Source organism: Taurulus bubalis, assembly GCF_910589615.1.
Source record: "Taurulus bubalis genome assembly, chromosome: 14".
Lineage (NCBI taxonomy): Eukaryota > Metazoa > Chordata > Actinopteri > Perciformes > Cottidae > Taurulus > Taurulus bubalis.
Genome location: NC_136602.1, coordinates 2,223,848 through 2,237,344, shown reverse-complemented (window position 1 = coordinate 2,237,344; position 13,497 = coordinate 2,223,848). Strand labels below are relative to the sequence as shown.

The window sequence follows — 13,497 nt, the reverse complement described above, 5'->3', positions numbered from 1 at the left end:
AGCAGAGGGCGGGTCTCGGGTGCAGAGGCAGGCTTTCCTCCCGCAGACGCTTCACACCCGGCATCAAGACTCTCCGCTCCGGTGACCCCGTTCCACGAGGAGCAGATCATCCTAAATGGTTGCACATGTGGACTGCGATGCTGCGTTGCAGCCGTTGAGCTGCTTAGCAGAAGGGCCCCAGAAGCCCTCAGGGGCCTTGTCCCTCTTCTCCCTCTCCTCCCCCCCTCTCTCTCTCTCTCTCTCCCTCCATCATTATCGCCCACATGCTTTTCCAGAGACATCCTGAGTGAAACAGCTCGACGTCCTGGATGGCTATCACATGTTCCTGAGGAGGGAGACATCTTGAGGAGAATGGAAGAGGCTGGACTTCTTCTTCTTCTTTGTGCTTTCTTTCATTCAAAACTTTTAGAGTTGTGTGCATCAAACTATTAAAGTTTATATATATATATATAGAACTAGTAACTGCAGGCCTTGACTGGCCTTTGTAATCCTGCATGTGGATTTCCTCATGAATCACTTCCTTTCTTTTTTTTAATCATTTTATTTCTTTAGGGGATATTTTTTTTTACGTGCCTATTTGTTACACGTTTGAGTCTGTCCTCGTCTAAAATATACTCTGAATAAACCTTTTGAAATACTAAATAAAGAACTTCAAGTAATGACCTGATGACGAGTCGTCCGCCCCTTAAAAAGTGCAATCTTTTCCTCTTCTTCTTCTTCTTCGTGTGTTTATTAGCAGAACAGATTCTAAGTGATACTATCTTAATTAAATACAGGCAAATATACTGTACGTTGCCTTTTTTATGGTTTAGAATTAACCAGGTGTTGCATTTCTATATAGAAGTTGTCATTGGTGTATTTACAGGAATCCTTTGACACATTTGATGCTCCAATAGAATGCGTTATCATTACAGGAGGGACGTGAAGTAAATGATGAACGCTTGCAGGTGGAGAAGCTGATAGGAGTGGAAGCGACTTCAGCTGGAAAGTAAAATGAAGCGGTTTCACTGTTTTCTCTCATTTTATTGGAGGCGGAAGGTAAGACACACTTTAGTTTTCTGACACCGGCCACCCTTCAGTATCTACAAAGCACTTCCTGTTCCTCTCCAAAGCAAGAGCTACATCCATCGTACATGTTAAAAACAGTTATTAAAAAAAAAAAATAGAAATAAAAATGTACAACATACACTTGATATATATATAGATATATATATATATAATATAATTTTTGCTCTTTTTTTGTTTTTTTACAGGAGGTAAAAATACTAAGGCGTAAAAAAAAAAAAAAAAAAATGGGTCCAATTCATTACAGGGAGTCGTTTCTTTAATTTTTCAATTTAAATACACAAGGAGATAAAGAGGATGCGTTCAGGCACTTGTTAATGGCTCTGACATGAGAGAACACACTCAAACCAGACGAGACGGAGAAAAAAGACACACACACACACACACACACACACACACACACACAGGTCCCGTCCCCGATACATCACCTCGTCTAAAGAGCTGATTATTGGATAGGTGTTAGTCTGCGATTCAGCCGATCCCAGGATCTGCATCAAGGAGCAGGAGAGGGGAAAGGGATGTGGGATAAACACAAACAGACACACACACACACACACACACACACACACCAAGGACATACTGGTACACAGGACAGGATGTGTGGAACAGACACAACCACGGGAAGGGAAAGGACATCCTCAGGCATTCTGGGTTTCAACTACAGTTCGGGACATTTCCTTGGCAAAACAATCAGGGCTGGATGTTTGTTTCCAGCTGTCTTTCTTCTTCTTCTGACTCCCGCTCTCTTCCAAGGGGACCGACTGCTTCTCTTTTATTCACGTTATTAACGCTTCAAGGCTCGTTGTGTTCCCGCTCACATAGACGAAGCTCAAAGCACCGAGCGGTCGTCAGTCTAAAGTGTGATTGGCCGACGGCAGGATGGCGTTTGTTTTGTTTTCCTCCCGATACCTGAGTGTTTGTACAACGACACACACACACACACACACACACACACACACACACACACACACACACACACACACAAACACACCTATATTTTTAGCGGTTTCTTTCTTAGTCAAACATCCGGTGTGACACGCCGATGTACCAAATCTGGCATGGAGTGAAAACATGTGCTGCCCACCAATCACATGCAAGGCTTCAGCAAGTTGTCTCTAATGTTGATTTTTTATATATATATATATATATATATATGTTGATTTTTTATATATATATATATATATATATATATATATATATATATATATATATATATATATATATATATATATATATATATTCAACTTTAGAAACCAAAAGCAAGAGACGATTAGCTTAGCTTAGCATAGCAATAGTGGACTAGGAAACAGCTAGCCCGGCCAACGATCAAAATGGCTCCCATCATGGTCTGGGTGAGTTCTCCATTCTGATTGGCTGCAGGGTTTCATTTGCTGGCTTCATAAAATAAAAATAAAACTGCCTCATCCTCTAATGTCGCGGCTGGATAGCTAGCTAGTCTTGTTGTTAAACACATTTTCACTGCTTGTAAACCATACGCAACGTCATTGACTTTTTAAATGGAGCTAGCATGGCGCTACGTTGCAACGTTTCCTCACGGGATGCTAATGATTGTTCTGGGAATCAGCAAGACCTCCGGTCCGGGTCACACTGGAACCGAGCGAGCGGATTGTTAAAAACTTTAGATTTTGGTTACAAAATGCATTAAAACATTTATTAATTTCTTTGGCAAGTGGTGCAAGCAGGACATCACCTCTTACTGCGCCGGGCTAAGAACCGGTCAGCACGCAACCCTCCGTAAGAACCACAATCTTGTCGTTTTGAAGAAGTAACGCGTTGGTTAGCCGTAGAGGAACCGCCATGTGCATTTTGTTTCGGTTGGACAGATGCTAAGCTAAGCTAAGCTACCATCTCAGACGTGGCTTCTCACCTAACCGTCCAAAGCAAAGACAAAGACTCGTCTTTCACAAATAAGACTACATCGCTGTAGTGATGTCATTCATTCATAATCACATGTTTTTGGTAAAAGAAAAGGTTAATACTAATTTTCACTAGTAAGGATATTTTAATGACTATTTAAATCATCTTGAAAACAGACGTTTCTGTTCCACAGATGTGCCGGATGGGCTCCTGCCGGGGAGCTGATTGTACATCGCCGCCTTAAGTTTACTCGCTTTATGAGAAGCTTCTTTTTTCTTATGACTTCTTTTTCATTACAAAAATAGTTTAAACCCAATTTTAAAAGAGCGCGTGGTGAGGCTGCCGTGCTTTTCATTGCAGCAGACGTCTTCAGAGGGACGGGGGAGTTTGACGTTTGGGGCCAGACTCCACGCTTTAAGGCATAAAGGGCACCGAGTTTTAACGCTTATCTCTTGATTGATTTTTCAGTCCTTGACGTTGCCGCTGACTGAGGTTTTTTGCGGAGAAATGAGGAAATCAGAGCTTTAAAAGCACACACACACATACAGACACACACGCACACAGCTTTCAAGTGTATGTCAAGTAAAATAAGCCCCACCCACCCCAAAAAAAATAAAAACTGACTGGAGTTGTCCACTGGATGGGTTCCTGGTCGAGGCACTGTTGTTTCAAAGAACAGGGAGACGGACGCCAGAGTGTCGCAGCACGACTTCCGTGGGCGGATCACAACCCAGCACCTTTTTTTATATGCTGGTAGATCAAGTCAGTGAGAAAAATAAATAAATAGGATAAAAACACGAATCTTTGGGACATTAGATTAAGAGGAGTACCACGTTTTTGTCGATGGCGGAGAGACACAGGAGCGTCACCGTGAGCTGCAGGACAGACAATGAAAAGGCCTCGGCACGTCGTAAGCATGTACATATACCACACACACACACACACACACACACACACACACACACACACACACCCACACACACACACACACACACACAAAGAGGTTTAGTGTCTGATTTCTCTTGTAGCTGGAGTTGAGCTGAGCGGGCCCGATATTGGAATAGAATATAAACAAAATGGCCGCACGTACATCAAAGGACAGAGAGAGAGGAGAAACAAAAATAGAACAAAGAAACAATTCAAGTTCTTTGACGCCGATATCAGTGTACAAAGTATAAAGTACCTGCATATGTGATACATGACATATAGGTCAGCTATAAAACAAAAAAAAACAGAAGAAGAAGAAAGGCCCCCTGAAATAGATGCTCTCTCTCTGGAGAGCTGAGAGAACCGTCTGCCGTGAGGGGGAGCTTATCTTCCCAGGCCGTTCACAAAATGCACCAACAGTTTTGTTTTTTGGCTTATTTCAGTGTCTGGAATTTGTAGAGAATCCCAGAGAAACCAAGGCAAGAGCAGCCGTGACGCCCCTCCCCGTCCTTCCCTTTCCCTGTGCTTGCGTTGGGGTTTCCGTGTCTTTTAGTCCCGCCCCCCTCAGCTCAGCGCCTTGTGCCGGCCGCCGCAGCAGCCGCACCTGAGCCCGGCCCGGTGGCAGGCGTGGAGCGGCGGGTAGAGGCAGAGGCACGGCGCCACCAGGGACAAGCCGAGCAGCGCCAGCCAGCGCGAGCCGAGCCGGCCGCCCTCGCCTCCCTCGCAGGAGCAAGGGTCCGAGTAGTCCCCCTCCGGGTCGGACATGCAGTGGTAGAGCATGGTGTCCGCCAGCCACATGCAGCTGGCCCGCCGGACGCAGGCGCGCACGGGGTCCGGCGCGTCGTGGCACCGGCCCCTCCGGTTGTCGGAGACGTAAAAGGCCTCGCCACAGTGCTCGCACTGAGCGCGCTCCAGCCCGTCCGCCTCCTTCCGCCCCTTCCCGCCGTTGGCGGACGGCGAGGAGCTCGGGAGGAAGGAGGAGCGCGGCTGGGCGGACACCACCGAGGAGAAGGGCCCCTGGCGGTACGAGCCGCCGCCGCCGCCGGGGCCCTTGCTGACCAAGGGTCCGAGGGCGGGGTCGGAGTCCGAGGGCGACAGCGCCGGCGCCAGCGGGTAGGTGTAGTCGTGCTTCTGCGCGTCCGGCTTGGCGAAGTGGACGTAGGACTCGGAGTCGTCCACCTGGATGAACTTGTCGCGCACGGTGGCGTGCCGGTAGTCCTCGTAGCCCTTGAGCCACGGCCGGTCCGACGGGCGGCCATAGTGGCACTCGGTGGTTCGCTCCCAGCTGCGCTCCCGGGGGTTGATGCGGACGATCTCCTCGTCCTCCTGGAAGGTGACGTGGCGGGGAAGCCGAGACAACGGCTGCAGAGGGGAGGCGGAAGGAAACTTAAAAAAAACAACAACAACAAGCAGGGGTCATACACATTCTGACCAATGGGTTCATGACTTTAAACCAAATGTCATGACAATCATTTAGTGAAATCTGGGTGTAAACAGTAAAAAGTGAGTAAATGTAGTATTTAAACTAACAATGAGAACACAAAGCATACAGTAAACCTTAAATGACACAAATGAATGAGACAATAGTTTGATTAAAAGAATAAACATTTATATAGATGCCTGTATGTATGCCTGCTTATAATCTGAGTCTTTCTTTTAAAAGCATATTCATTATTTCAAACTCAGCGTAAATGAACGTCATGAACACATGAATATAACACATTTACATGACTTTCACTAAACCTTTATGATTTTTTATTTTTTTCAAGGACTTTTCCAGGCCTGGAAATAACCATTTAAATAATGTCATGACTTCTCTCACAACCAGACGCTCGTTTGTCTCACCTGGTCCATGAAGTAGTGTTCTGAGAGCCGGTAGGGGTCGTGGAGGTCGTGGCGATGTCCCAGCATGCACCTGTGTCTCTGCGGAAGGGGCGAGGACTCGAGCGGCTGCAGAGAGCTCTCCAGCTTCTGGGAGGAGTTGGACGAGCTGTCCGTGGTGTTCTGAGGACACAAACAAACACAGGATGCCGTCTGAGAGCCGCTCTCCGATTGGACGCGCCGAACAAACAGTCGAAGAGGACGCCGTGATTGGACAAACAAAAACAGGAAGCCCTGATTGGGAAAACAGGAAGCGTGAGCTTTGTCTTTCGGGTCACTTGATCCACATTTGGATCTTTGGAGGTAAACTTTTATAAACAACATCTGCAAGAAGAAAACATCGTAGTTAGGGATGCAGGGTGGACAAAATAATAGAAACGCCTCACTGCCAGTCAACGGCAGCACAAACTGCAGCCTCAACCGATCCATTGTGAGCATTATAACTTTAATGAAGGGAGGAGTTATCGCAGGACTTTTTTTTTGGCAATTCGTCCAACAGTTTTCACATTTCACTCAAATCCCCGAATGTTCACCCTCACGGGGCGCTGGTGAGAGGTCAGAAAGTACAATCCCTCTAGTGGATGTCGAGATATTTTACCGGACGAGTGAAGCCGTCATCGGCGTCCCTAACTATGCAAAGTCACTTTGGCCAAACGGCACGTGCCCGAAGATAAACGATCAAATGTCTGCATCCGTCATTGAGGTCAGCAAGAAGCTCCGACTTTTAAGTTTCCAAAATTACTTTTTAATAGTGTCATCCGATCGCTGCCGTGTTTACGATAGTCAAAACAAAACCGGCGTTTAATCCCCTCGCTGCAACCGATCCAAACAGAACCGTGTTTGTTGCGGCGGCTCATTGTCGGGTAACACGCCCCCCAATGCCCCCCAACGCCCCCCAATGCCCCCCCCCCCCCCCCCCAACGCCCCACACCCGGAAATCTCTTCCTCAAACTTAATGAAGCGGACAAAATCTTCCGCCAGTGGTCAAAATCTGGTACTCTGCTATGTTATATGACACAGATCTGGTCTGTCCTTCTGTCTGCTGAAGCTCTCTCCCCATTATACCCTGCTCCCCACATGGATACCGCCATGCTGAGAATTCCCCCCCAGCTTTCTTACAAAGCCCTCCGAGCAGCCGGCCAAAAATAACATAACATGCTGCCTCCGCTCCGGGGCCCCGCCCCCCTGGAGAAGACATTACCGGGAGTAGTGTGTGTGTGTGTGTGGTGGGGGGGTACGGTTTCAGACCAGTCCGACTCTGGCCTCCACGGCTGCAACTAATTCAAAACACAGCCCCGACTTTCTGCCGCGAGCCCAAACTGCACAAGAGAGAGCGTTGAGGGGGAGAGTGGATATTTTTGGACATCCTCCCTCGGTATATTCCGTCCCAAGGCTGGACAGAGGGCATTTCAAGTTATTTTTTGACACCAAACATGTCCCGACTCAAAAAGCTCAGGAGGATTCATCCTTCAACGGCCCGTCTCGCTCTCCTGGGACGAGCCCAGAATTGCCTCGGTCGCTCTCCCCTTGTTGTGAATGATGCCGAAATAGAGACGGGCGGCGGGGGGGGCAGAGGAAAGGTTGGGTTAAGTTTAGGTTAGGTGAACGAGGAATCATTTAGGGAAGCATGTCCATCCTAGCCCCTCCCCCTCCCAAAGGCCGGAAATCTCCCGCAGCATTTCCCCCCTGTCCGCGACGCCACTAACTTTAGGGAAGGTCACGATCGCGGGCCGAGAGCAGCGCCGGACCCGTGGATGCGCCGGTGACATTGTTGGTGTGGGACCTGACGTGACTTGTTGATCATATCTGAACCACATGAACACTCATAGAGATATCTGTGATTTCTATTTTTCCCAAAACTGTCAATGGCTGTTTTCAAGTTCTTTGATTTCTCCTGGGGGTTTTCTTTCCCCCTGACCGTCTGAACCCTGGAACAGGCTCGTAATTCCTCTCATGCAGGCAAAAACAAATGTGTGTACAGGCCTGCTGGCTGTTAGCTGTCATCCTTGTGGTGCGTTCAAGTGCACATAAAAAAAAGAAGAGAAAACTCTCGTTTGAGCCTTTGTTTTGGTTCTAGTTTCTGCCGTTTCAGGTCCATTAGCGCTCAAACAGCTAACAGGGTTAGCTTGAAAAAATATGCAGTTTGCACTTAAAATAGAAATACGGAGGCTAACTCTCTATTTGTCTTATTATGAGCTCCTATGGAGCTAAAGATGTGAGCATTTTATTCTTTATTTTGCGTTAATATTGCAGTTTCTTTAAGCACAAATACAAAAGAACATCCTCGGATTAGTTGCACACAAAAAAAGATGGCTCCTCCCACTGACCCCCACCCTGGTGCGTTTGTATGCGTCTCTGTGGTGGCTGTACACTCCCAGCAGAGCACCTATTAGTCTTGGCCCTCACAGACAGCTCGAGTCAAAGATGAACCACGAGGCACTTCCTCTCGTAAATCACCAGCCCGGCACTAAGCTGGGAAACAGCTGCTCGTTCGGTGGCGGCTCGCTCTTCTTCTTTTCTTTTTTTCCCTCCTCAACTGGGAGGGTGGATGATGGGGGGAGGAGGTGGGATACAGGAAGTGACCTTGTGACCCTGCCTGCTGCTCCTGGTGTCAGGTTACAGAGAGTGTGTGTGTGTGTGTGTGTGTGTGTGTGTGTGTGGCGGGGGTCCTCCATGCTAAGTTAAGGTAGAGAGGCCCTGACACACACACACACACACACACACACACACACACAGGTATATGTAACGGAGAGGGGACGCTGACTGAGGGGCCGAGGAGGAAATCTTTCTGTTACATGGACGTGCAGACGTGTTCCTCTGCTTGATGTGCTTCAGGAGGGGCGGGGCTTATTTCCACGTCGATACCAGCAGCCCGCCACGCCTGAAATAAACACTCTAGCAAGCAACTTTAAAAAGAGCCGTTTTCTGAATGGAGTTTGGCTTGATGGAGGCTATGCTAACATTGTAGCTGCTCCGTCAACACAGAGTGGAATCTAGACGTAAACATGGCAGCAATGTTCTCGTTTACCGCAAAAGTCGGGTTATAAGCCGCTACTACCTTCGGTCAGTGTCCCCATTTGCTCCCCGCTGTAGCCAGCTGGCACTCATGCTAGTTCCGCGCTAACCTCCGCTAGCTCCCCGACAACCACCGAAGGTAGCGGGACCAGCCCCAGCTCTACACCCGACTTGGGCAGAGGGGACGCGGACAGTAGCAGCAGCAGCGGGGAGCTAGCAGCAGCGGGGAGCTAGCAGCAGCGGGGAGCTAGCAGCAGCGCTAGCTTGCGCTGCTCCTAGCTTGCGCTGCTCCTAGCTTGCGCTGCTCCTAGCTTGCTACAGCGGGACACTGACCGGAGGTAGGAGCTGCTTGTAACCCGACTTTTACGGTATATAAAATAGAGATTCATACAGATGGTTTCGTCTAGTTTTGGTCTCCTAGAATATTATTATCATCCATTTCCTATTCAACAAGGGCAGCTAATCTTCCTGCTCGAGAAGAAATTTTTCAACTGAAAAGTGTCAAATAGATAATCGTGCACGTGGATGGAGGGAAACGCGCTTACGGTGAAGACGTCGTCGTCGCCCAGCTCGCCCTCGTTCTGGAGTGCTGTAGAGGAGGTCGTGGAGCCTGCAGAGAAGAAAGAGAACATCCTTTAAGTCAAGTGAACTGACACTTTACTGGTGGAATAAACCTACCTAAGAAAATGACCCCAACTTAGTTTGTAAAATTGTTATTTTGAGTTCATGTTTTGCAGCCTGGGCGCCTTTTTAACAGGAAATTCAACCTTCGTTTTACTGGGCTTGTTTATAAGCAATGGAGTAGTCCATGAGTATGAGATACGAGTTCACAGTTAATTACAACCTCTCCTCTGCATTGTGGAGGTCGGTTTACGGCGTTTTGCAGGTTTACGCTCGTTTGCATTTTGTTTGCACGCTTGCATTTCGGAGAACGACGATTCACCGAACAGAATAAACTCTCTAAGCTCGACCCGTCTGCAGACCGGGTCCCCGTACCTTCTGCCAAGTCCTCGATGGCTTTCCGAACCCCTCGGTCGAACGCCCTGGCGTCCGCTGGGCTCTGGAAGGACAGGCCGCACTTCCTGTCCTCCACCTTCCAATGGTGGAACGTGGGTGTGGCTATGGTGTACACCAGGTCCTTCCTCAGCGGACAGTCCAGAATCACCTGTTTCAGGTCAAAAAACAAACATAAATGTTCTGTTTCTCACCCCGAGATGACCTCAGACGCTGTTTCGTCGACGCCCCCTCGCGCTTCACCTGTTTGTCTCGCAGCCGCTCGCCGCGGATGAGGAACTGGGAGCAGCTGGATGTCGGCAGGAGCGCCAGCTCCGGCGGCAGCAGGCGGCACACGCCGACCCGGCTCAGAGCGCCGCCGTCCTGGGCCAGCCAGCCGCCGCTCGAGTCGTCCCGCGTCATCACCACCGCTTTCACACGCACGATGTAGCTGTCACTGCAGAGGAGACGGGGAGAGACGGGGGTTTAATATGCAGCAATCCAATATAACAAAATATTATTGTTATCATTCTGACCTCAGTCAAAAGGTTCCGTGTTCATGTTAATTAGCACGCACGATAACATCTTGTGGGGAGTTTCCACATCCCAAGTGCAACCCGCAGAATTTGTTTTTTTTACCCGAGCTCCATGCAGCTTCTGCCTCCAAATACATATCTGTCATCTCAACAATGTGATGCGAGCATGTGGTCAGCGGGAAGAAGAGCATCGACTGTGTCTGGCTGCAGAAACGTAAACGGGTTGCATAACAAGCTTGTTAATAAACAGCTAAATTGATATTTAAATCAAAGTGATGATCAGTTTTGTTGCGGTACGGTTTTACTTTTATCAGGTATGATACAGAGAAACAAACAAATCACTGAAAACTAAATATATCTCTACTAATAAAATATATAAATATTTGCAACTACACATACAATAGCTGTAAAATAAAAATAAAAATCCACCCATGAGACCAGAAAACTTTGACTAATATTTTCACACACAATGCAGAGACTCTTTCCGCGTCTCCTGCAAACTTAAATCCTAATGTACCGGCGTTAACGGGTTTATTATAGCGCTGGAGTCACACAGTGGCAGAATGTCTGAGGGCGTCTCTCAGAGTCACGACTTTGCTCGCCGCTCGCTGTGCGAGGTGGGAGGCGGCGCTCCGGGACCGAACACCACACTCACGCCTCAATGTAAATGTGGCTGCGTGTTTTCTTTATTCTCACAACTCCATGGAGAAGAGAACTTCATCACCAGATGCTCACTTCATTAAGTAAAGAACAATATAGCAATATTAATATACACGTACCGCTTGAATAACAGACCTATATTAATATACTCTTATATTGTTTGTTTGTTTATCATATTCCATTGTACATTATTTTCTTAAATTATGTTACGTACCAAATCACTAAGCCAAATTCCTTGTATGAGCAAACGTATACTTGGCATTAAACCATTTCACACATTTTGATTTATTGATTTTTGTGAAATAAAAACATCAACCATGAGAACAGAGCACACTTTATGTTTCTCAAATCAAATGCCATATATTTTAGAAATGTGGCTGTTTTAAACTGCCGTTTATGACGCAAGGATTCACTAATATATATATATATATATATATATATATATATATATATATATATATATATATATATATATATATATATATATATAAAATCAATAAATCAATCGTACCTATTCTGCAAAAAGTCAATGTGAAGTTTCACCACCTTAATCATCCAATGACCCGCAATAAATAACAGAAATAAGTCGCTAAATGTTATTAATTTAGAGTTACAAATACAAACATCCGAGAAGGAAAAGTTCACTTTCTGTCATAGAAACTATTTTTTCTTTTTGCAAGTCATACAAAGATAAATAAATAAGTCAAGCGACGCTTTTATCTGCAATCAATTTGAGGGACATTTCATAAGCAAGTTCATCCTCTTTGAAATGTTGGATTCAGTAAATGTCTGTGCTATGTCTCCGATTCGGGTTTCCACGCATAATTACAGTTTTTTTTTCATAAAGTCAGTTGATTTTTCTTCATTATGCAAACTGCTTCCTTATCTTTGATCTGTACTGACGCCAAAAACTATTAGCAGCTGCAACCTTCAGTCATGCGGATTAAATATGGACGTCGTCCCTGAAAGACTTTATTCACAGCTACAAAAATACTTTAACTACATTGTTTTATAAGCATGCAGGACAACGAAGACTCTCACTGAACACTCATCATTCACTGGTTGATGCAGACAAGAGATTGTACATCTCAATGTGAGAAATTAAAGGATTTAGTAAATGAAAGATTTATACAATCATAATAATAATAATAATAACAGTATTCATTTAGGAATTAAATTAAACGTAAACAGTAGAAGTGCAAAAATGCAAAGTATGTATGCGTATATTAAGTGTGTGAGGTGTAAATCAAAACAGTAAACAAACAATAGGGGAGTGCAAAAATGCAAATTATGTATGTAAGTATATGAAGTGTGAAGTGTAGATAAACATAACGTAAACTTGTACGATGATTAATCGACGAAACCAGCAACTTTGAAGCCGTCTCTTTTGGCTCTGGTGGGCGCTTCTTTTTCTTTTTCCTCACATTTCATAGATTTATTATTGATCATAGTAAATTAACGGATGCGTCGATGATGAAAAGCATCATCAGTTGCAGCCCTGTGAAGCCCAAACCCAGGGAACCACGCGGTGGACTCAGAACGGCTGCAGTGGAGTCTGGGACTCGAACACGAGGCCGGAGGTGAAGCGGGAACATACGAGACGTCTGGAGCGTCAGCGTGACGGCCACCGCCCTGAATGAGCACGCTCACCGTCCACGAGAATGATCCCACAATAACAGGATGCACCTTTGTGTATTCCAGCGTGTGTGTGTGTGTGTGTGTGTGTGTGGGAGAGGGTTAAAGACAGACAGAGAAACTTAGAGAGAGAGAGAGTGTGAATGAGAGAGGTGTTGTTATATAATTAGCTTACGGACAGTCCCAGGGATTTGATGTACGCACACACACACACACACACACACCTACACACACAGGTGGCAAAACTGGTTCACCAGCTCCCGCCCACACACATTCATAAAACTGACTGAATGACGGACAGCAGACAAACAGATCGCACTGAAAAGCGACTCTAGATTCTTCTTCAGCGTTCGAGCCTTCTTTTAAAAACACACAGCACCGGCGGTGACTGCTGCCCTCAGTTTTGTAGGCAGGCGTCGTGTCATTCATCAAACCGTGATGGGCGGAGGCAAAGAGTCATTCAGGTACTTTTCAGCCACGTGGGAAACTTGAATGGCAACAAAAGAAATGATCTATTTATAATTCACCATCTTGAAAGGAAACCGTTTCAGTTTGATGACTTTAAAAAAGGCCAGCGAGGCTTCCGCTAACCAGCTTTTTAAATAATAAATGTGATGATTAATGTTATTTGATGTCTCGGCGCTCGATGATGGACTCGGGTTGCAATTGGAATTCCGTACGACAACATGTTGGCGCCGCTTTTGTAGTTTCATATCGGTTGAAGAAGCCGTCTGTGTCGATGGAAACATCTAAATAAATAAAGTGGATTTAAAGAGGAGGTCTGAGGCGACTAATGATTAAATAGACCGGGGCCGGTCATTCTGATGACTCATCCTCTTCTTGAAATAAACTCGAGGCCACGTCTTCGCCGTTCAGTCGACCGATCGGTTGTTTTGGTCTTAAGATT

At 46.3% G+C, this 13,497-nt stretch overlaps 1 protein-coding gene across 1 annotated transcript in view; it reads right to left on the bottom strand.

Moving 5' to 3' along the window:
• Positions 1-4,434: 4,434 nt before the first annotated feature.
• The window catches only part of LOC306747071 (sprouty-related, EVH1 domain-containing protein 2-like), a gene marked incomplete at its 3' end in the record, with an annotated part of 18,290 nt that continues 9,227 nt past the window's right edge, over positions 4,435-13,497 (bottom strand). Inside the window, exons 2-6 of the mRNA XM_079230073.1 lie at positions 10,024-10,216; positions 9,763-9,931; positions 9,312-9,376; positions 5,716-5,874; positions 4,435-5,232 (exon numbers count right to left, since the gene is read on the bottom strand). Coding sequence (XP_079086199.1) covers positions 4,435-5,232; positions 5,716-5,874; positions 9,312-9,376; positions 9,763-9,931; positions 10,024-10,216 — 1,384 coding nt within the window. The remainder of the gene's footprint in view (positions 5,233-5,715; positions 5,875-9,311; positions 9,377-9,762; positions 9,932-10,023; positions 10,217-13,497) is intronic.